General features: G+C 43.7%; 2 protein-coding genes across 3 annotated transcripts in view; both read left to right on the top strand.

Moving 5' to 3' along the window:
• Positions 1-24,981, top strand: part of CHST15 (carbohydrate sulfotransferase 15) — a 53,405-nt gene that overhangs the window by 10,638 nt on the left and 17,786 nt on the right. For both annotated transcript variants that reach the window (XM_085850583.1, XM_085850582.1), the window contains 3 exons: positions 4,747-5,080; positions 9,189-9,311; positions 10,347-10,503. In XM_085850583.1, coding sequence (XP_085706709.1) covers positions 4,747-5,080; positions 9,189-9,311; positions 10,347-10,503 — 614 coding nt within the window. The remainder of the gene's footprint in view (positions 1-4,746; positions 5,081-9,188; positions 9,312-10,346; positions 10,504-24,981) is intronic.
• Positions 10,514-24,978, top strand: LOC147015634 (uncharacterized). Its single transcript, XM_085850584.1, has 2 exons — positions 10,514-12,892; positions 13,005-24,978. The coding sequence occupies exon 2, from the start codon at positions 15,830-15,832 to the stop codon at positions 16,889-16,891; it is 1,062 nt and encodes a 353-aa protein (XP_085706710.1). The 5' UTR covers positions 10,514-12,892; positions 13,005-15,829; the 3' UTR covers positions 16,892-24,978.

Here is a 24,981-nt window from a genome sequence, read left to right as displayed (position 1 = left end):
GTAAGAGTTTCTGGCTTGGGATCTTAGCATCCTGAGTTTGAGCCCCGTTGGCCACTGAATTAACACCAGGTGGGGTTGACTCAGCCTGTCATCCTCCCATGGTTGGCGAAGTGAGTGCCGGTGTACTGGTCGAGGGGCACGGCATCAGCGGCGTAGTTGTGCCCCAACAAAACGATAGCTACCTGGCAACCAAGCTGCCATACGCAAAAAGAAGAACATTTATGAATAGTTAACAACACACAAAGCTAAAAAGAAAAGAAAAAACAACTGGCACAAAGCTTTAATTGTCTTAATTATTATTCTGACTCTCAAATAGTTCCTTGTACAAGACAGGATTTCAGAAACACTCTTCTGTCAAAATGCGACAATGCTGATTGTTTTACTGATAATATCAATGTGATGAGATAGCATTTACCTGGTAAGGTAGGGCACAAATCTGATGTTTAGACTGCAGAGTTGTCTTCGTTGTCCACAGGGAATCTTGAAAATGTCATGGGTCTCTCGGTCTGTCATGGTCATGTGACTTCTCCCCCTCTCACTTCCTTCACTCTCACACTCTCCCTCCTCTGTATGTATTTAACACCTGGCACATTTTACCATCATAATCCCCGACAAAAACATGATGTGGTCAAAACCTCAGACTTGAGCCTTTCCTTTCCAGGAAATTGCAATAGTTAGTGTTGTTTCAACCGAAATATGTATTGTTCTCATGACAAGTGATTTTTCATGGAAAATTTTTATAACACACGGCATTCTCATGCATGATAAGAATCAGGAGCTGTAACAGAGGTGTAAATCTCACCGTGCAGTCGATGCCTGGCTTTTCTCTGTTTGTTCATTGATTACAAGCAAACACAACCCGTTGCTTCGCTGAAGGAGAATATAAGGGGGAGGGGGAGGGGAGAGAAATAGGGAGAGAGAGAGAGGAGGCAGGTGTGTGGAGGAGAGGCAGAGAGGATGAAGAAGGGGAACTAGGAAGGGGGAGGGGAGAGCGAAAAAGTGTGTGGGAGGGGGGGAGGTGGGGAGAGTGACACCTCACCAAACGTTGCTATACTGTTGGAGGGAGGGTGCGAGAGAGAGACACACACACACAGACAGAGGTGTGGGAGGAGAGTGCTGCATTTTATTAAGAGGGGGGAGTGAGAAGGGGACAGAGAGAGAGAGAGAGAGAGGGAGAGGTGGGTGGGGAAAAAAGACACGTGAGGGGTGGAGATGGCGTGAGCAAAGAGAATGATATGAGATGCTTAATGACTGAACACAAAAAAAAAATAACCCATCAGAACAGCTGTACACACACCAACACAACAGAGTTTGTAAAGTAATCTGCTGGCACACCTGCAAAAACTTTGATATTTCAGTTCCAGAAAATTCGTGGGAACATGAACCAAAAGTTAGCACTGAGAACATGGAAGTACTGCTCATGTACGACCTAATGATTCCATTGAGCGGGAACATCGAAAACAAAGCATTGCAACCAGATATCATACTTAGGTGCCAAAAGAGAAGGCATTGCTAATTGAGGTGTTAATACCAGTGATTTCGGATTCAACGATGCAGAAATCAATAAAATGACCAAATTCCAAGACCTCAAGAATGAAGTGAAAAGATCCTGGAATCTGAAGAATGCAAAGTTGTACCAGTGATAGTTGGAGCGACAGGAATGATGATGAAAAACCTCACAGAGATATTAAAAACCATCCCTGGGAATAAACAAATGAACTACAGTTGGAAGCTGTCCGGGGCTCAGCGACGATCCTAAAGAGAGCTCTTGGCAAAAAACTTTGAGAACAGAAAACTTCACAGCTTGGTCCATGAATCATGACCCCTTATCAAAATGAAGATGGATACTTTGAGCCCACCTTGGGAGGACTCCATTCCACACTTGGAAATCCCATATGTACACACACACACACACACACACACACACACACACACACACACACACACACACACACACACACACACACACACACACACACACACACACACACACACACACACACACACACACACACACACGCAGCCTTTTATTAGTATAGATTTATATGGAGAAGTAAGAAGATGTGATTTTGTCAAACACAACATAAAGTAGAGGGGGAGCACTCGGTAGAGTGCAAAACCTGCGCCGCCAATACTGCTGGGTCACTTAAGTGAACCTGATATCCTATTCATTGTAGGTCAAAACGTATCAGACTCTACTGAACCACGATTGAATAAACTAAATTAGATCGACGCGTATGTAGAAATGCCAAAAAAAAAAAATCGAAATTTTTTTGAAAAAAAAGTTGCAAATTTTTTTTTTTTCTCTAACAAAATTTTTTTTGGGGGGGGGTGGAAATCACTTAAAACATGTAGAAATGCAAAAACAAAAATTCAAATATTTTTTTCAAAATGGCCGCCATAGCGGCTATATTGGACTTTGGACCAAGTCCAAAATCTTATGGCATGATCCTTAGACCACATCTAATCCCCCCACCAAGTTTCGTCGAAATCCATCCAGGAGTTTTTCCGTAATACTGTTCACAAACAAACAAACAGTCATAGACTGGTACTTACGAAATCGTCAACTTGACCTCTGACGTTGTCTAAAAAAAGCTGTCTCGAGAGAAGGCAGCGACGCAAACCAGAAGTTTCTACGATGATTCTGTACCAAACCATCAAAAATCATAACATCGACCGAAGCAAAAATCTCCATTTCTCCACGCAATTATTTTATCAAAGTCACAAAACCGTAATATTCGGCCATCCACCAACAATCTTTACATAAACCGACGGCTTAGCGAGTCAGGCATGCGACGATAACCTTTATTGGGATAAAAAAAATGACTTTTAAACACCATCTTTATCAAAAACACCATCAGCGCGCACACGCAAAACCTTTACGTGATCAACGCCGCCTCTGCTCGAGCGCACTGCACCACGTGACGACCCGTGACGCGTCGAGTAAAACATTTTTTATACAATCTTAAAACGTCTCCAAAACATCCGATTTTTACCAGAATTTCGACAACCGAGTTTTAAGCATCCTAAGCGATCGCAAAAACCGAAGACAAAATTAAAATCGAAGTTAAAACGAACTCGTAACGTCAAGAGAAGCAAAAATATCCATTTCTCCACACAATTACTCTATTATTTTATCAAAGTCACAAAACCGTAATATTCGGCCATCCACCAACAATATTTACATAATCAGACGGCTCAGCGAGTCAGGCATGCGACGATAACCTTTATTGGGATAAAAAATGACTTTTAAACACCATTTTTATCGAAAACACCGTCAGCGCGCACACGGAAAACCTTTACGTGGTCAACGCCGTGTCTGCTCGAGCGCACTGCATCACGTGACGACCCGTGACGCGTCGAGTGAAATATTTTTTATACAATCTTAAAACGTCTCCAAAACATCCGATTTTTACCAGAATTCCGACAACCGAGTTTTAAGCGTCCTAAGTGATCGCAAAAACCGAAGACAAAATTAAAATCGAAGTTAAAACGAACTCGTAACGTTGAGCGAAGCAAAAATACTCTATTTCTCCACATTAATTTACAGAATTATGTTTGACCTCACTGTGACCTTGACCTTTGACCGATTTTGACCAAAATCTAATCAGCGCTAGCCATCATCCTCCTGAATCACGTGGTGTAATTTGACATTGGTAGCTTCTTCCATTCTCGAGTTATCGTGCCTACAAACAAACAAACAAACAAACAAACACACAAACAACACACAAACAAGCAGTCATAGACTGGTACTTACGAAATCGTCAACTTGACCTCTGACCTTGTCTAATAAAAGCTGTCTCTTGAGAAGGTAGCGACGCAAACCAGAAGTTTCTACGATGATTCTGTACCAAACCATCAAAAAATTGAATGTTTTGGATGTTTGACCTCACTGTGACCTTGACCTTTGACCGATTTTGACCAAAATCTAATCAGCACTAGCCATCACCCTCCTGAATCACGTGGTGTAATTTGACATTGGTAGCTTCTTCCGTTCTCGAGTTATCGTGCCTACAAACAATCAAACAAACAAACACACAAACAAACAAACAAACAAACAAACAAACAGAAACGGAAGTGATCAATATACTTACGAAATCTTTAGAAATCTTTAGATTTCGTAAGTAACAAACAAACAGACAGGGGTGAAAACAGTAACCTCCGTCGATCTTCGATGGCGGATGTTAATTACATCACAAGAAAAGGAATACAAAAAATGAGGAAAGTGCCAGTTGTGAGATGTAGAGAAGGTCTGCCACAATCGACTCTGCAGCAAAGCCAGCTTAATTTAGTCTTATGGATTGGCCACTTATGGATAATTTAGTCTTATTAATTTAGTCTTCATTGGCCACACACAAGGATGCAAACAAGGAATGTCAATACAGGACGAGGTCATTTGGCCCATCAAGCCTGTGCTACATCTAAACCACGTTAATCCAATCCAACAGTTTATCAACTTAAATTCACTGGGGAAGGGAGTGTGTGTTTGTGTGTGGGGGAGAGGGAGGGGTGGAGGAGTGGTGATAACAACAGTGGAGGACAGGCCAGAAAAGCTTGAGGGCAAGTACACATATAACTGGGGTGTTTTACAGGACATATTTCATCAAGGTGCCACTTCTTTTGTTATGATCACTTTTGGATTGACAGCATGTTTTGACCACATTACTCGGTATTTTCTATATTTTTATGATATGCTTTTCTTAACTTCAACCTTTTCTTGCAATCCCTCCATTTCTGCTTTTGTAGAACTTTGCCACTGTTCCACGGAAGTTTTCAGTGGAGTATAAAAACCCTTGCTGGTTTGTCCAGTATTCATTAGCGGACAACCCCTACAAAAATAACTTCTACAAGAAATATTCCTTGATGTTTAAAATGAATTTCAAAAAGATGAACCACAGCTTTTACAATCACATCCTCCAGAAACGAGGAGATATGTTGAGGCTGAGATGTGTGCCTTATTTTTATATCATTGGCCAACCGAAGTGTGGAACAACAGACATATACCGCAGACTGATGATGCATCCTGACATACGGTTCGGAGTCATGAAGGAACCCCACTGGTGGGCACGAAAGCGCTTCGGTGAGCAGGATAATTATACAAACAATGAATATTCTGTTGAGGTGTAATTATTTTTGCAAAGCATTCCTTAAAATGATACAACTCAGCAAGATTATGTCACTGCATGTTCATTTGTTTTTGTTATCTACACTGCTTCACCAGCAAAACCACGTCTGTCTACCCCATTTCTTTCTGTATCACAGATCTTTACAAATGAATTCACTGTGATTTTGTTACACTGTCAATATGACTGCATGTTATTGCTGTTATACAGGTGGTGATAATTGTCAAAATTTGCATATCCTATTTTATTACGAGGCAATTCGAAAAGCTCTCCCAATCAGATACAATGGTCTGAGAGATGCCAAGGTTAAATTTTTTTTTTTTTTAACATGTACAAGTAAGACTATAGTGTGTAAATAAATGTTGCATGACAGCCCCCACCCATAACTGCAAGCAGTTAAAGGTGGGAATTGTATACTGGTGGATAGTCAGCTTGAGGCTAATTTTGGGTGGCACCCTGCCCGAATAGTAGTTGAGATGCACCTCTATTGTCTAACATGAGATTAGCCAAACAAAGAGATTACCATCTTATAGGGGTATTCATATATACTTATAGGGGTATACTTATAGCCAAACAAATAGATTCCCATATAGGGGTATTCAATCAACCAGATAGGTTGATGCGAGAAAGTTGACAGCAACAGGTGTGTGTGTGTGTGTGTGTGTGTGTGTGTGTGTGTGTGTGTGTGTGTGTGTGTGTGTGTGTGTGTGTGTGTGTGTGTGTGTGTGTATATATATATATATATATATATATATATATATATATATATATATATATATATATATATATATATATATATATATATATATATATATATATATATATATATATATTCACATATATGCATTATTACGGATGTGGGGGTAGATTGAGGAATTTCATAGGAAAGTTAGGCGAGTATAGAGTTGTTTGGTCTGTGGACATGCAGGAGACATCTCTATGTAAATTAAGTAGGGAAACTGTGAGCTTAAGTGTTACTTGTCACCACACAGGGGGTGCTGCCATGTTAGTTCGATAGGGATTCAGACCAATTTTCCGCAGTATGTAATTGCCTCCTGTGACCTTTTCCTCCGTTTTTGTATTTACAAGCCAGCAATGAAAGAAGTGTGTTTTTATAACAACAACAACAACAACAACAACAACAACAACAACAACGATAACAACAAGCAAGTAAAACATGCCGACCAGGCAGAGGCCCCGCCTTCCCGGTGTTTTGTGCCAGCAAGCCACACCCGGAGCTGAATGATTGATGGGCGTGACGTGAGAATGGAGAGGCTTTGTTTGGTTGGTTGGAGTTTGGTGTAAGGGGATGTACGCGGTCAAGAGATGAGGAAGCTAGCAGATGGCGTGTAAGATCAGGGTGTTGTGACTGGCTTTCCTTTGACGCATGAAGAAGATGGCATGATTCTCGTATTCGTACTGGGGGGAATTGGCTCGTATGGTGGAGCAAGACGCAAGTCATTGACTCTTGGCTGGTCATGAAAGATGGACCTTGAAGCCTCGTATATATCACCGAAGAGACGCCGCTATTCTGCAAAGCAGCTGTGTCGGCACATTCGATCGACAAAGATGCTGCACGATGGTTCTTGAGCCCTGGTGTTGAATTCCGCCTCACAAATTGCCTCATGTATGTTTTCCCGCCCAGAGAGCGGCTCGGCGCCATTTATGGGCGCGTCTTCCTGCGCAGAACGAAGCACCTCAATCCCAAAGTTCAATAAAGACCATCTCTGGACAAAGCTAAGTGCCAGAATAAACGGAGGGTTTTCTTTTGTTTGTTTTCCCCGTGTCTGTATTAAAGTCCATGTGTAGAGGCACCTCCACTTTAGGCTTGTAAATATTTCTATTTTCATTAAATCCTCGTGTTTATTTTAAGTTGATGGTGTCCATGTATCTGTTGCGGGTATGAGTATACAGCCTTGTGCTGTGCTTCCGTCGCTCCTCCAGTGCCACCCTGCCCCTCCTGCGTGCTCCATAATCTCTGAGGATCACGTGTCCACCTCCGAAGGAAAACCGCTCGGCAATCCAGACCTGGTCGGTGTTAACCACCTGTCCACCACAATTGGGTCAGGGGGATTAACCTTAACCGCCCAAACCCGCGAAAAAAAAAATTATATATATATATTGTTGCGGATCTGGGGTGGCGGGATTCTGACCCGGTCCTAGGCGCCATCCTCACCACCGCCGTCTCCGGGGGTCTATAACGCCGGCCGGCTCGGCACAGGCCTCGGGTCACGCATATTCAATCGCGATACCAACGTACTCCTTACCTTGCCAGTTGGGGAGATAGAACCCCTGGTTACAGACTGGTTTTGTCAGAGACCGAGCTGAGTCTACCAGTCTGTAACCACTTTGGTTTTATATGCCAATCAAACGGATCGTTCCTCGACGCGACACTAATTAATTCATAGCGGCAACTTCATACAAAATAACCAGATTTATTGGGGAATATCAGGGATCACAAGACAAGCAATAAACACAACAATGTTTATACTAACTATCTTTAACCCGTTCTTAACTAGGGGACAACAGAGTACAGGTTTTGAGGGGGTCCCTACCGAGATATGCCTTAGACAATGTGCAGACAAAACAGACAGACAGCATGCATGCAGACAGAGTACTTGGTGATGTCCCATGGACGAGAGGAAAGTGTCCAAAAAGCGCAAATGTCACTCGCAACAGGCGAATGTCCACGGACTCGAGCTCCCGCTCGAACGTGCCACGTGGCGAAATGGAGCTTGTCCTCCCTTTGCCCCTTTCGCACCGCACGCGGTCTGCGCGTGCTCTGACCTCGCGTAGGGTCGACGATGGGCCTCAGCTGATCTCTCTCTCACGGTCCACCATACAAATCCCGGCCTGGCCTGTTCTCCAGACAAGGCCCAAATCGAGGTTCTGAGCCCCCCAGGCGGATCGACAAACGTGTCGCGCCGTTGGTGTCAGCAGGGACCGTCAGAAGTTCCGGCGTCTCCTCTCCTGCCTTCCCGCCTCGAAGCCCGACTTCACAACTCCATCCTCTCAGCTCCTCCATGCAGGCCGCCTCTCCCACTGCCCCAAAAAGGCAGACTTGACGTGCAGGCAGCCTCTTACGTAAGCTCGCTTCTCCTCTCCTGCCTTTCAAACTCGAGAACTGAGCCCTGAACCTTACGTTTCCTCTTTTCGTTCCACCAGCACGCCTTGTCTCGGCGACTGCCGACCAAAAAGCTCCACCCCTTCGCGTCACTTCCTCTCCAGGCCACACCCCTCAGCCAACTGGGAGGGGCCTATCCAGGATGTGGAAGGAATAAGAGGGCCCTACTTCCACCACCATCACTCAGACAACAAAAACCGCCTTTTACACCTCCCAACACACATGATACATCCATTTTACCACACAACCTAGCTATACATGCATTTAATGGGGGATCTGAGCTAATCCTATATTTAGTAGTCCCATAAGGGCCATTTCCGTAACAATATATATATATATATATATATATATATATATATATATATATATATATATATATATATATATATATATACATATATATATATACACATCCTGTATGAATGTGGTTTAGTGAATATAATAATTAAATGGGTACAAGACAGAGGATAACAGAAACACTTACAAAATAGACACAATAAATAAACATGTTACTTGAAGAACAACATGATACCTCAATCCCACCCTGGAAGGTCCCCGCCCCTCTCTCTTTAAGCTGTCTGATGTGTCACTTTCCTGCCTAAACTGAAGGCTGATGGCCTACCCAGCCACTAAAAAGGACATTTAAGGACATATTCCAAAGGGTCCAACATTAAAATGAAGGTTGAAATGGATGGCGTTTTTTAGACACAGACAATGGGAAGAGTGGACATCATCTGTCTAGACTCTAGACATATGAGTGAGGCATATCTAATATCACAGTTAATTACATCATGCTTGCACTAAGACATTCTTGAAGGAAATAACTGAACCCTACTAAGCAATGTTAACCCCTAGGAGTCATTTTCACAACAATATATTTATATTTTGAACATTAGTACATTTTATCCAGGATTAATGCAAGTGTGTTCTTGAACTTACAGGCACCACAAAACATTTTTCATCTTCTCACTCTCCGCACAACGTTTCATTTGAAGATTATTTGGACATATTTGACTTGGCCACGCACGAGTTGCAAGGGAGCGGGAACAGTAACCTTATTATCGGTAAGTGAAGCTTAAATAATGGGAGATTACACGGCATGAAAGTAATCAAGTTCTGTTTATGTTTCACGAGGTTCCTATGATCTGTAATCCTGAGATAATGAATCATAATTATTGGTACAAGAGAGAGGGAAATTGAGCATGAAGAAGTTTCATAGACTACCATCCAAAATGAGTTCAAAGTTTTCTCACACATCTCTTTTGGTGAAAAACTTTTGTTTATTCATCTTCTACATATTTGTAGGTAACATACAAAATGAAGAGAACAACTCAAAATGATATTTGCCTCAAGCTACTGTTACCCCATAGGAGTACTGTTACCATCAGCGGTCTGATATTGATCAGAACTTTTTTGAGGGTGAGGCCAAAAAATTCCAGAAGGATGACATAACAACGTTCAAAAAGTCAAATTCCCCACTGGCCCGGAGGAGATTTTCCACAAAGTGAAAGTTCTTAACAAAAGTTTTCCTCCCTCTGGCAACGTTTTGTTTTTAAACCAGGTACTTATTTGAGGTAGAGTCTGGTAGGATAGACGAGAGGTATGTGCACATACCTCGAAGCTGTCTAACCTAGGTTGGAATCCCGACAAAGCTATAAACTGCCACCCTGGTATTTCACATGCAGGGCGAGCATCAATGTGTGTGCTGTTCCTTAGGTGGACGTTAATCTGGGTGTCCAGTGTACTAACATTAGTTGATGGAGGTTAAAGATCCCACGGTGTCCTTTGCACACTATTGCTGGCACCCTCCACAAATTACAAATTTCTGCGACGACTACCGCTCGGAAGCTAATAACAGCTAACGACTCAGCTGCTTTGGCGGAACTGAGTCTGCCTTAAGGCAGAGCACTCTTCAGGTAGAGTGCCAGAATTAGATTAGGCTTATTGGAGGTAACTAGGTGAATGGGATTGGTCTGTTTGCTTTAAAATAAATATGAGCATGAGCTCTCGAAGTTGGTTCAAATCCCACGTTACTAGGTCGGCTTGTCCAAACGAATTATGAATGAATGTTTTATTTCCATCTTTGTGCATTCTGTCAGGAGAGGCAAGCGCATCGACATTATGGGACAACGATGCAGCGACATTGCAGTTCCAAAACGTATCGAAGAGGGAACCCCCTTTTCTTCTCTCCGATGTGATGCATGCGGTTCAGCCGGATGCCAGACTGATTGTGATGTTGAGAAATCCCAATGAAAGGTAAAAAAAAGGGTGATTTCTACAAAATCAATATGATGTTATGAAAAGTATTGGGACCTCAATCAAATATGTCGGGAATTATGAATTTGCAAGTACAGTATTGACTGTTTTTCATTTCTACAAAGGTGTCATCATCACTAACACTTTGTTCCATATGTTTGTGGATACCAGGTGTAATATCAGGGTGTTCCTCCTTCAGGCTAACAGGCTAGCTCAAGCATTTGATTTCCTAACAGATTATAAATTGTCAGCCTGGTGCTTATCCACAGACAGGATTTTACATAAATGAGTACACCTGCATTTAAAGAAGACATTAACTAGGCTCTCCCATCTGTGAGCTACCCTTAATTGGTGGATCTTAAAGATACCACTACATCTTTTAAAAGGAGTAAGCCACCATGCTCGTTACCATGTCCAAATTCTAAATTCCTGTGCTAATCTGATGGAGGTTGGTGGGGAACAGCAACAGCGGCATAGCCACACCTACAGAAATGATGCAACCTACCTATAGCCAGGTGCTCCTGCATGAATGAACATGCCTGCTTCAGAAGCAAGTACAGTGCATTGGTGGATTCTTTTATGTTAACTATGGTTCTCAGGCGGCATTTCAAGTTGGCCCAGAGGGGTTCAGTTGAGTATAATCCAGGGATAATGTTGACTGCTCACTGGACATTTTCAGTCGTTGAACTTGTGAAACCAATCCTGGCTTGGTGCATTGTCATGCTGGTAGATATACAGGGACCATCACCATCGTGTTGCATGAAAGCGGGTAGTTCTGAATCTTTTTATAATGCACTTGCTGCTTTGCATTGTGGGAGAAATGCACACATTGTGGTTGGGAGGGTTCATTTTATGTTTGGATGTGGTGTCTCAAGACATTTGAGAATACTAATAGGATGTACTTTATTGTGCTTGAAGGCATCTTAAAATGAATGTTTTAGTTTACTAATAGCAAGTTACTGTAATTTCCTCTAAAGCAGACTTGAGTGTGACGAGTAATTAAAGTGCCTTCAGAAAGTATTCACACCCCTTGACTTTTTCACATTTTGTTGTGTCACAGCCTGAATTTAAGATGGATTAAATTTAATAATTTCTGTCACTGATCTATACGAAATAGCCCACAATGACAAAATGAAAACATGTTTTTAGAAATTTTTACAAATTAATTAAAAATGAAAAGCTGAAATGCCATTGCATCAATAAGTATTCAACTCCTTTGCTATGACACTCCAAACTGAGCTCAGGTGCATCCAATTTCCTTTGATCATTCTTGAGATGTCTCAACAACTTGATTGGAGTCCACCTGTGGCCAAGTCAATTGATTGGACATGATTTAGAAAGAAACACACCTTTCTATATAAGGTCCCACAGTTGACAGTGCATGTCAGAGCAGAGACTCCACCATGAAGTCCAAGGAACTATCTGTAGAACTCTGAGATAGACTTGTGAGGAGGCATAGATCTGGAGAAGGGTATAAAACAATTTCTAGAGTGTTGAAAGTTCCCAAGAGCACAGTGAGCTCCATCATAAGGAGATGGAAAGAACATGAAACTTTGTGTGACCGTTGCACACCGCTGCCTTTGTATACTCGTCCGTGGTCATACTAGGCCATGACTTGTTTTGTTTAAAAGTTTTTTTTTTGGTTTCTTTTTCCTTGCACTTGTCTGTCTTTAACGTTTGTTGTTTACTGTCTTCTCGTGATATCTCACCTACTCTTCATGAAGGACACTGTGGGATCATTAATGTCCACTAACTCAAGCTATCAGACGGAACACCCAATTTCACGTCCATCCAAAGAACGGCACACACACTGATGAATCACCCTGCCTGTGAAACATCAGGAAGACAGTTTATAGCTGGGCTGAGATGCAAACGCAGGCTGGACAGTTTAGATGTGAGTGTGCACACCTCTAGGCTATCCTGCCATCCCCAAAAATTCTGTCATTATTATATTAATATGCTAAGCCATATTTTGTGGATGTATCTCCTCCGAAACTGTCGGATGGATTGTCGCCAATTTCGGTACGCGGGTGCTCTGTGGTCTAATGAACAGCATGGGCTATGTGAGATCACGCCAGATGGACAGGTTTGGGAATTTTTGGTGATTTTCTCATTTTCACATTCATTTGCATGGCAACATGTGATGTCACCGCTGAGAGGCGTAATGACGTCTTGACATCATGGGTCATTCGCTGACGTCATAACGTCTGTCGCCAACAGACCGTCACCGCTGAGAAGCGTAATGACGTCTTGACATCATGGGTCATTCGCTGACGTCATAACGTCTGTCGTCGACAGACCGTCACCGCTGAGAGGCGTAATTCCACTCCTAGAAAACAGCGTCTGCAATGTAAAACCCTCTTCTGCACCATACTGACTACCTCAGAAGGTGAATTTGACACACAAAAAACATGTAACAAGAAACATTGTATGTAAAGAAATTCGATAAATCGCATTGTGAACACTGGATACATTGACATCCTAACGAACCCTCACTTTAGAAACTTGGCACGGAGCGTGGGTTTGGCTTGTCAAGATTAAAACCCCCTCATGGGGGAAAAGACAAAAGGCTTTTGAAGAAGATGAGAGAAAAGGTATGTAGGGATGAAGGGGGGAGTGGATGGGGAGTTGGTAGTCGAGTGAAACGTCGTTATTCACTAGTATGTGTTATACACTAGTATATACTTAAACTATTTTTATACACTAGTACGTGCCCATACGTGCATGCCTGTATGTGCGTGGCCGTACGTGTAAACCCCAAAAAATATAAAAAAATTAATAAACTTTCAAACAACCACACAGGCCGTTTCTTCGCTCTGGATTGGGGCATTGTGTTTATCTATAAATGCAGATAAGAAATCGAGAAATTATTATAATACAGTAAGTCATCACTATCCGGAAGTGGTGCGTGCCTGTACGGAATGTTCACATCATTCCACGAATTATCGCTTGCATTGAAGTAACAACTGCTGTGATACTTACACACACATAGTTAATTAAAATCCAAATTAAAATCAAGTTTACCTCCCTGTCTTTGCTTGCCATGACATCCGCTGCCATTGACCATTGCCACTCCTACACCACGGTAACTGAGGCGTCCTTTCCCCATCGGCCACGCCTATGCAGCAACGTGTCTTGTCATTGGTTTGGTAAATAAATGGCCATAACTTGGGAACCACTTCTCCGATTAATATCAAACCTTGAAAAGGCACATCCTCGGGTCCCCAGAAATATACCTGGCAAGTTTCAATGAGATCGGACCAGTGGTTGTCAAGAAACAGCGGTCACACACACACACACACACACACACACACACACACACACACACACACACACACACACACACACACACACTGCTGGAATTATAGATAGATAAAGCACGGACATATAGAGAGGGGGTGGGGAGAGAGGAGATCCCATTCATCCCATGCTAGAAAGCAGCTTGTAAAATATCGATTACCTCATCTATTCAACCTAAAAATTATTGATCGAGGCTCATTTACTATTTGAAGCAGCAAGATAGGACTCAACAATCATGGTAAGGTTATCATGATCACTACGATCATTTTCTTTTTGATACAGAAGAAGTGAGACGTTTTCTCAGAAGAGATTTGGAAGGGAAGAGGAAAGGAAGTAAGAACAAGAAAAAGAGCATTCAGAGATTGCAGATCCTCAGCAGGACTTCTTTTGTGCGGTGTCTTTTGTGTAAATTTCAAGTCAATCGGATGGAAATTGACGATTTTAGAAAATTTGCGCCAAATTGGCCTTTTGGCCTATGTAGACGTTTTCAGTCAACCGAATTTTACGAAACTTCAAAGCGGGATCGTCGCAGGGTTGATGAAATTAATCTCTGAAAATTCCAGAACGATCGGTTGAGCTGTTTGGGCTGTAGGCGAGCGAACAGACAAACAAACTAATGTGAGCAACATACTTGTCAAAAAAAAATATAAAATTGCCAAGTAACAAACGAGTTATCACACTCATAGTAAGTACTGTGCCGTCCTGAGCCGTGCCATGCTGAGCCGTAGCAAACAAATGAGGGCGATCAACAGGCTTGTCAAAAATAAAATAATTGGGGGCAAGTAACAAACGGACCCAAATGCAATACCCTCTCCTTCCACGAGGGTAAAAATAGATATATACCTTTTTCTGACAAAATAAAACCAAATCCCAAATTCAACTTTACTTTGAGTTGGGAACTTTGTTGTTGGGACACTGACCTAGTTAGTCACAAAGGTAAACACCCCTTGTGCATGTGCAACCAGGACTGGTTCATGCTCTCACCATGTTTGCCTAAACAATACACGTGGAATTTCCTCGAGCATGGCAGATAGTCACCTACACCATGGTGGGTACTCACATACAGCATTACACATACCCACCTACAGCATGACGGATATCCACCTGCAGCATGACGAATATCCACCTGCAGCATGACAAATACCCACCTGCGGCATGACGAATCTCACCTACAGCATGGCGGATACTCACATACAGCATGGTAGATACTCACATACAGCATGGCAGATACTCACCTCCAGCATGACAAATACTCACCCACAGCATGACAAATACCCTCCTACAGTATGATGGATACCCATGTGCAGCATGATGAATATCCACCTCAAGCATGATGGATACCCACCTACAGCATCACAAATACCCACCTGTCGCATGACAGATACTCACCTACAGCATGGCGGATACTCACATACAGCATGGTAGATACTCACATACAGCATGGCAGATATTCACCTCCAGCATGACGAATACTCACCCACAGTATGACAAATACCCTCCTACAGCATGATGGATACCCATGTGCAGCATGATGAATATCCACCTCAAGCATGATGGATACCCACCTACAGCATCACAAATACCCACCTGTCGCATGACAGATACTCACCTACAGCATGACGGATACTCACCAACAACATGGTGGATACTCACCTACAGCATGGCTGATACTCACATCCAGCATGGCAGATACTCACTTACAGCATGATGGATACTCAGTTGCAGCATGATGGATACTCACCTGCAACATGATGGATAGTCACCAAGAGCATGATGGATACTCACCTACAGCATGATGGGTACTCATCGACTGGGTGGTGGATAATCTCCTACTGGGTGGCAGATACTCACCTACAGGATGGTAGATACTGACCTTCTGGATGACAGAACATGGAATAGACATGACAGTTAATTTTCAAAGGTACATAATTGGAAAGACGCTTCCTTTTTGGTACTTCAGCTTATTTGTATTTAAAAAACGTTTTGCAAAGTTGAAGGCAGCAAGGAAAGCCACAACCATACTGAGATGAAGAACGTCCAAGTTGAAGGCAGCAAGGAAAGCCACAACCATACTGAGACGAAGAACGTCCAAGTTGAAGGCAGCAAGGAAAGCCACAACCATACTGAGATGAAGAACGTCCAAGTTGAAGGCAGCAAGGAAAGCCACAACCAAACTGAGATGAAGAATGTCCAAGTTGAAGGCAGCAAGGAAAGCCACAACCATACTGAGATGAAGAACGTCCAAGTTGAAGGCAGCAAGGAAAGCCACAACCATACTGAGACGAAGAACGTCCAAGTTGAAGGCAGCAAGGAAAGCCACAACCATACTGAGATGAAGAACGTCCAAGTTGAAGGCAGCAAGGAAAGCCACAACCATACTGAGATGAAGAACGTCCAAGTTGAAGGCAGCAAGGAAAGCCACAACCATACTGAGACGAAGAACGTCCAAGTTGAAGGCAGCAAGGAAAGCCACAACCATACTGAGATGAAGAACGTCCAAGTTGAAGGCAGCAAGGAAAGCCACAACCAAACTGAGATGAAGAATGTCCAAGTTGAAGGCAGCAAGGAAAGCCACAACCATACTGAGATGAAGAACGTCCAAGTTGAAGGCAGCAAGGAAAGCCACAACCATACTGAGACGAAGAACGTCCAAGTTGAAGGCAGCAAGGAAAGCCACAACCATACTGAGATGAAGAACGTCCAAGTTGAAGGCAGCAAGGAAAGCCACAACCATACTGAGATGAAGAACGTCCAAGTTGAAGGCAGCAAGGAAAGCCACAACCATACTGAGATGAAGAACGTCCAAGTTGAAGGCAGCAAGGAAAGCCACAACCATACTGAGACGAAGAACGTCCAAGTTGAAGGCAGCAAGGAAAGCCACAACCATACTGAGACGAAGAACGTCCAAGTTGAAGGCAGCAAGGAAAGCCACAACCATACTGAGATGAAGAACGTCCAAGTTGAAGGCAGCAAGGAAAGCCACAACCATACTGAGACGAAGAACGTCCCATTTAAGCACATGATTATTAGCTCGCATTCCCGTCTTGCAACTGCAAATGGCATGGCGTACTCTTACATGTTTGTGTAATTCCTTTCCTGTACTTTGTTTTACTTCAGGGGTTCTGTGCTGTTTTGCTTGCAAATTAGTCCCTGACCGGTTTCACTGGAGGGGACGATCGGTTTGCTTTCCGTCTGTCAGTCCGTCTGTCCGTCCCACCTGTGTTTTTTCAGACTTTTTCCCCCCATATTTCCCCCATTTTCAGACTTTAACATATTCAACTGAAACTTGGTACATGGCTTTATTATGATATGTTACCAGAACAAGTTCGAGGTACAGGGAGTTCCGTCATTTTTTCACACAGTTATATACTCTTTGTACTCAGAAAAGATCACATCGGTAGGGGACATGGACGACAAAGCAATTCTCGCTCTTGTTATTTTTGTACTCTTTCCCAGATTGTAATTATAAGTGCATATATTAGACAAGGAATAACATTTTAAGTGACCTTTCATGTCAAGATTGTGTTTTGTAAATAGCAAAGTACATGAAGCAGTTCTTGTCAATGACCAAAACGGTTTTGACTGTTTTAGGGAGATAAAAACTGGTAAAATTGACCAACACGTCTACCTGCGCGATAGGTATACCACCGAGTTGTGGCATCGATGTCGGAGGATGAATTGTCCACACAAACTTGGACTCTGATTTGAACTGCAATAACATTTCTCATATTCTGGGGGCTCCGCTGGAGATGTTACTGCACACGGTCAGAATTGTTTGCACGTGTTTGAACGGAGACGTGAAACGTGAACAGAACACATCGTCCATTTTTAAAAAGTTGGCATAATAGCAATTATTTCTGCTCTTTCATTGGCCTTCCCTGATTGTGACTGTAAGATGCAACGGAGGTTGTTGTCCTGCTATTCATTGGGGTTCTTCACTTGCAGAGACAAGAACCTCGATGGACGGTACCCAACTGATGGATCCGTATGGTCGTTACATCGGGCATTCATTAGGTTGAAGGAGTTTTGGAGATCTCTCTCCTTTCTTTCTTTCTTTCTTTCTTTCTCTCCCTTTATCTCTCTGATTTGGTGACTGTTTGACAAAACGGAGGTGGTGGCATAACCGTTCAGAGGGCTTCTGTTCTTGAAGATACAAAACATCGGTGATGAGCAGTGCTCTGCTAATGATCCGGTGGTCATTTAATCAGGCAATCATTGAGATGCAGGAATTCTTCAAATCTCCCTCCTTCTCTCCGCTCTCTCGTGGTTTGCCCCAAGGCGGTTTCCATGCAGTTGAGGCAGTTTCATGACAAGGATGAGACTGGGCAGTCTGTTGTTGCCTTCCCAGAAGTCATTGGAGGCAGGAATTTTGGAATTTGTTCATGGTGCTTGTGCCAATCACCTACTCTTTCGAAACACACCATGGGATCTTTAAAGTCAGTTCGAACCAAATGCCACAAATGGATCTCTGGCTTTACATACCATCCGACTCATGGCATATGCAAATAGAGACATTAAGTGGTGACCATAGCTGTTTGAGGTTTTGATTTACCCGTTGTGGTTCTGCATGTGCTGGACATTGCGGCATTATTTACAGCCTTTCCTTTGTTCTTCCTCTTCTCTGCACCTGCACCAAAAGACACCATGGGATTTTCATGTCTGCCAACTGATGCTCGCATTCGGACATGCACATTGATGTCCATCAGAGGGACTGCGTACCTTGTGATGCAGCATATTGCCTGTGAGACACCAACAGGACTGTTTATAGTCAGGTCAGGAACTGAACCCAGGATAGACAGTTGAAAGGTAAGTGTATTACCCACTGCACCATCAGGTCGGACCCTCTCTACACGTTCACACACTCGCCTCTGAGCTGTCGAGCCTGGGTTTGAATCCCAACCCAGCTATAAACTGTCATCTCGGTGTTTCACAGGCAGGGTTTTATGGATGTTAAATGGGAATCCCATCTGCCGACATTAGTTGGTGCTTTGCATCAAACGGCATCCTTTGCAAAGAGCTATCATCAGCACCCTGACGACTAAATTCCAAAGTCCTGCACTATCAGTTCAGTATCCTGGGTCAGATTGGCCACCTGTTTAGGGCTGCAACCCTGAGCCAGTGAAACTGCCTCGGTCGCCTAATGATGTGAGGAGGAAATTTTTTTTTTTTTTCAGTTTGTGTCGTTATTCCAGTGACCATGCTTGTGGGAGATGGGCCATTTGTTTGGAATTTCACATAAATACTGGGTACTGTATAGAAATACTTTCTTCCCCCTCTATTTAAAGTGGAATATCATGAAACAGCTGGAGAACAAAGGAGGAGGAGGGACGGACAGAAGAGAGTGGAACAGCACACAGGGATAACACAGGCAGGAGAAGTTAGATAAATGTTCGGAAAATTGCAGGTTGTTGTGGTTGTGGAGGGAGGGAGCAGGCAGGGTTTGTTGGGGGGAAAGGGAAGAAAAAAAAAGTCAAGAGTGGGGATGGAAAACATTAATGGTGGTGGGTTACGATTTTAAAGGACTGGAGGGAAGAATGTACGAGGACACACCCAGGCTTACAGTTTCACAGGCAAGAGAAGATGGGAATAAAGGGGCAGAGATGACAAATGAACCTGAATTTGGGAAGGATAATAATAAGGCCTGTGGACTTGGTTCAGTTTTCCCTCATGGGTCGGTCCTGTGTGGCAGGGTACTGGCGGACCGAGAGTGTGAGGCTTGGCATGTCTGAACAAGGAGGACTGTGTGTGGGACATGAGGAGGAGCATGAGGGAGTCAAGGGTCACACTGAGGGGTGGGAATTGAGTGTTAAGAGCATTGAGTGTGTGATTGACTGTTTGCTTTGAGAAGCATGATTTTTTTTTTTTGGTGAGGGAGGAATGAGTCGGGCAAGGGAGAAGTAAAATAGGTGGGGATGAGGAGTCAAGTGTTGAGGGTGAACATGAGAACAGGGGGGAGGGAGGCGAGCAGTGAAAGAGGTGTGTGTGTGTGTGTGTGTGTGTGTGTGTGTGTGTGTGTGTGTGTGTGTGTGTGTGTGTGTGTGTGTGTGTGTGTGTGTGCGCGCGCGCGCGCGCACGCACAATGGGGACAGCAGACTAGAGTAGTTGGCCCAGCAGGTCAGCCAGGACAGCACTGCTAATTGATGACCTGAATGTCCCAAATTATCCACGATGATACGAGCTATGTCAGGTGGGCAGCGATTCACAAGAAAGGTCTGGCTAGGGAGTTTGAATGTGAGAACAATGTGGGGAGAGGGGTCAAAGTGCTGCAGATGATGCAGAGGAGTTTGGAGGTGTTGTGTGGGCAGGAGACCAAAAAAGGGGACAGAGTGAGGAGGTTGGTAGGAGGATACAAGCTGTTGCCCACAGGTGGGGATGGAAGGAGTAATGGCATGGGAATAATAGTATTGGAAGGGATCAGCAAGCAGGTGGTCAAAGTGGAAAGATGGGACGGCTAGTTTTGGCATGTGTGGTGATACAGAGGAAAATGGTGTTTGTCAGTATATGGGCCACAAATTGGAAGGACTGGGGCAGATAAGCAAGAATTCAGGGATGCACTGGAGACATGATGGAAATGGTTGAGCTGGAGGTGATGCTGTACATTGCGGGGAACTTTCACGTGCACATGGGAGTAGCGGAGCCGGGTGAAGAAGAATGTGTTGGTAAATTTGGGTGGAGAATGAGGAATAGAGAAGTTCAAGAGCTGGTGGAGCTGGTGGCAAGGAATGCTATGGCCATAGCTGGTTCATTCTTTCAAAAGCGGGAAAGCCACAAGATTACCTACTGGGGTGGACAACATAGAACAGAATTGGATTTGGTGGTGGTAAGGAAGCCACAGTTGTCGAGGGTTAAGGATTGCAAGGCAGTGGTGGGAGAGCATGTTACCATCCAGCACAAGCTTGTGATGTTTGTGGTATGGAAGAAGAAAAGGAGGGAGGTAAAGAGCAGGGGATGGAAGACTATTAGGTGGGGGAAGTGTCGGGGAAACATCCTCATTGAGTACAAGTAGCGGTTGAGGGCTACATATGGGCAACTTAGCGAAGAAGCAGAAGATTTGGAGGAGGAGTGGAAGAAGTAGGGAGAGGAATTTAGGGGAAATGCAGAAGTTTTGTATGGAAGGACATTAGGAAAGGGTGCATCGTCAAGGGATATAAACCAGATATGGTGGACGGAGGAGGTAGCGAAGGCAGTTGGTGAAAAGAAGGAGGTTTGGAAAAGGCTAGAGAAGATCAAGGATAGAGGGAGGCAGCCAGATGCGGGGTTGCAGCAGCTGTATGGGCAGAAAAACAAAGCAGCAAGGAGAACTGTGGTTCAGATGATTAATGATATGGAAGAGGAGGTGTACAACAAGTTGGAAGAAGATGGTGGGAGGACGATTATATATAAATGGGCTCATGACAGGGATGAGAATGGTAATGACATGAAGGGGGTGGGGGTGCAGTGATTAAGGATGGTGGCGGGAAGCTCGTGATAGAGAGGGGGGGCAGCATTGAAGGTGTGAGAAGGATATTTCGAAAGCTATTGAACTGGGAAGGATGCAACGGCGAGCTGGAGCTACCCTGTTATATAGAAGGGAAAATGGAGTTTGTGGAGATCACAGAGGAGGAAGTGTGGATGGCATTGAAAAGGCTGAAGAAGGGAAGAGTGCCAGGCATTGATGAGGTGTCTAAGAGATGATAATTGCAGTGGAAGAAGTCGGAGTCGGTTTGATGGAGAGCTGTTGAATACATGTTGAGGGTTCAATTCCGGAGGATTGGAAGACAGAGTTAATTGTGCCGATATGGAAGGGGGAGGGAGATGTTGAATATCCGGGAAATGACGCTCTTAAGTCATGTAATGAAGGTGCTGGAGAGGATTCTGGATGGGAGGAAAAGGAAGAGTGTAGAGATGGAGATCGGAGAAGAGCAGCAGGGGTTTAGAAAGGGTAGGAGGATGATCGATGGGATGTTCACACTGAGACAGCTGGTGGAGAAGAGGTTGGAGGTGCAAAGTGAGATGGCTTTGGGATTTGTGGACCTGGAGAAGGCCTACGACACTGTCCCGAGAGAGGTGGTAATGGCGACACTGAGATGGATGGGAGTGCTGAAAGCAGAAGTCAGGTTGGTGGAAGAGATGTACAAGGGAATGAAGGGAAGAGTCTTGGTTGGTCCTGGGATGTCTGAGGAGTTTCACATGAACATCAGTTTGAGGCAGGGAGGCGCTCTCAGCCCACTCATATTTATCATGGTAATGGAGTTGGTAAGCAGGAAGGTGAGATTGAGGGGTAGTATCGGGAGGATAATGTACATCGACAATCTGGCTGATGTGGTGGAGAGTAGGTGGGAGATGCTGGAGGTACTGGGGATTTGGAAGGAGGCATTTGTGAAGCATGGGCTGACGATATGTATGGAGAAGACTGAGTGATGTGGGTTGGGCAGCAGAGAAAATCAATGAATATCAGGTTAGAGAGGAAGTTGATCAGACAGGGAAATCGGTTTGAGTATCTGGAAGGAACAGTGACTGGGATTGGATTGAAAGTCAGAAGCAGAGGTGCAGAGGAGGATTCAGGTTTGTGTGAATGTGTGGATGATAGAGGATGTAATGGCAGACAGAAGGATATCAAGAAAATTGAAAGGGAAGGTTCTGATGTCGTGTGTAACTCCGGCCTACCTTGATGGCCTGGAAACGGTGGCATTGACAGAGAGAAAACACCAGACTAACAGAGGCTGCAGGTTTGCAAGAACAACTGGGTCAGGAGGATTGTGAGAGTGAAGAGGGTGGATAGAAGGAGGATGGATGAACTGAGGGAGGAGATTGGTGTGCAGCGGAGCTTGACGGGAAGGTTGGTCAAATGCAGGCTGTGATTGGCTGGACACAGTGTGGATGGGGGAAGAGAGAATGACAAAGAGAGCAGATAGATTGAGGGAGAAAGGTAGGAAGAAAATAGGTCGACCATGGTTGAGATGGGAGGATTGTGTGAGGAGGGATATATGTAAGGTAGAGGTGGTTTGAAAATGGGAGGGTGTTGGCTGAGGACAGGAGGCGGAGGAGTATCATGGTCAAGGCAGGGCAGAAGCTTGGTGCCATCGGACCTCATCTCTTATAAAGGGAAGAGTAGGAGAACACCAACAATAAGGTATCGGTTTCTGGAAAGACGAATGTGATTGGAAGACTCTGGAGAAGGTAAAGACGAGTAATGAAGTGGCAGAGGACTGCCAGGTAACCAACCAGCCTACGATGAGAAAGAACCTAGCTCTCTGCATCAGCTACGGGCCAAGACATGGAACTCACCTGAGGGCCATTGACCACTATCTTCAGGGGTGCGAGATGAGATGCCACATCAACAATGCACAGAAAACAATTATACTTAATGGTACTGTGAATGATCAATTATTATCCTATTAAGAGCAGAGAAAATCAAGAAAAGACTTGACCAACAAAGAATATCAAGGTGATGTCCATCTCTGGATACCAGCTTGGAGATCTGGTCAGCCCATGACATGTCTTGGGAGATCAGGACACCAAGAAGTTTCAAGGACTTCCTTTCACAAATAAGTGAATTCATGGTTTGCTAAAAATAAAGGTAAAGTACTGGAAGGTGAGGTCCCAGCATTGAACATCATAGTTCTGGTGACTGAACAGCTTCCTACTTTCTCCAGATCGACAGACATGCATGGGTGCTTCAGCCTGCCTGTATCTAAGATGAGGCATACAAGGAAAAGTCATTTTCAAAGTTGTAAAAAGGATTCTCCAGAGAATTAGAGAAGTCATTAATATAAACAAAAATGGGATTAGTCTCAGAGTATTGCCTTGAGGGACACCAGAATCGAAGGGGGGCCCAGGAGAGAGAATTCAGAGCTACATGCTGCATGCTTGTCAGCTAGTTAAGAGAGGACCTAAGTGAATACCACATGTGGATAGCAAAGTGATCAGGACGAGATCAGTGTCAAACAAGAGAGATTTCTCTGACCTCTTTGTTACTGTAAGTTTAGGGCATACATCCATTGTTGAGTTAGAATGAGCATGTCCAGAATGGAGTCACAGGGACAAAGTTTTTCCTGTTTTATGTATTGCCTGATGCATTATTTAATTTGGGATCATCTCGGAAAGCACAGCAATCTGCGTTACTTTGACCTTCCACATTTGGTGATCTGAGATTAGATCATTGTGTCACATTGTCTCCTGTATTCATAAATGAAGGCATCACCAAGTCTTAGTGGTTGAAAAATGTTTCAACCAACCAGTGGTTAAAATGTCAGATCTAAGAAATTCAAGTCAAGGCTTAGATCCAAAGTTTTAACCACAAGCTGGTGGTGCCTTCATGGTTGAATATGGATCTTCCCAATGACAAACAGTTTTTCCTGTTTTATGTATTGCCTGTTGCATTATTAAATTTGGGATCATCTCGGAAAGCACAGCAATCTGCGCTGCTCCTTCTTGTTTCATGTTATGTTTCAGACAGGTGAAATCTAATGTTGTAACTTTGCATGCTTTTTCTGGATTCTGTGATGGTCAAAGTCTGTCTCCAGTGAAAAACCACCGCAGAATATTTGCTGAAGCAAAAAGAGCTGGAATTTAGATTGGAAGAGGGTGGTAGGTGAGAGTAATGAGAGTTGTTTGGGAATAGGTAGCACTTAAAATTGAGGTTGAAAAAAACAGCCTTTTCTGTTGCTGCCACAATAAAACACATGTGAAAAAAGAAAGACACACACACTTTCTCACTCTCTCTCCCTCCCCCCTCCTTGATTTTAATGTAATTAATTACCTCCGTTAACGAAGGTGGACAGAGGTTATGTTTTCAGCCCTGTTTGTTTGTTTGTCTATGAGCAGGATATCTCAAAACATTATGGACGGATTCAGACAAAATTTGGTGGACAGGTTGGGTGTGTGACTGACAAAATGATTAGATTTTGGCTAAGATCCGGATCCAGATACTATAAAAAAATTTTTAATCTCATAAGTGATTATATTCACCATTGAGAGAAATGGCCAAAAACGATATTTCCAAAAGTTGTTGACGGGTTATAACAAAACTTGGCGGATGAGTTGGGTAGTTTACAAGAACAAGATGATTGGATTGTGGTTCATGTCTGGATGCAGATCCAGCGAATCAGCGGGATGCAGAACGTAAGCTGTTCAGCCTGGCGGAGGTATGTGCTCTACCTAATGCCGTTCTTGTTAACTATCTTGAATCTTGCGTTT

The sequence above is a fragment of the Eptatretus burgeri genome, chromosome 12, assembly GCF_056783735.1.
Source record: "Eptatretus burgeri isolate ZD-2024b chromosome 12, Ebu_testis_v1, whole genome shotgun sequence".
NCBI classification, from domain to species: domain Eukaryota; kingdom Metazoa; phylum Chordata; class Myxini; order Myxiniformes; family Myxinidae; genus Eptatretus; species Eptatretus burgeri.
This window is presented reverse-complemented; position numbering and strand designations above follow the sequence as displayed.

What these genes read in the sequence shown, in the direction of transcription:
- LOC147015634 (XM_085850584.1), top strand. Translation starts at nt 15,830, where the DNA reads ATGAAGAACGTCCAAGTTGAAGGCAGCAAGGAAAGCCACAACCATACT.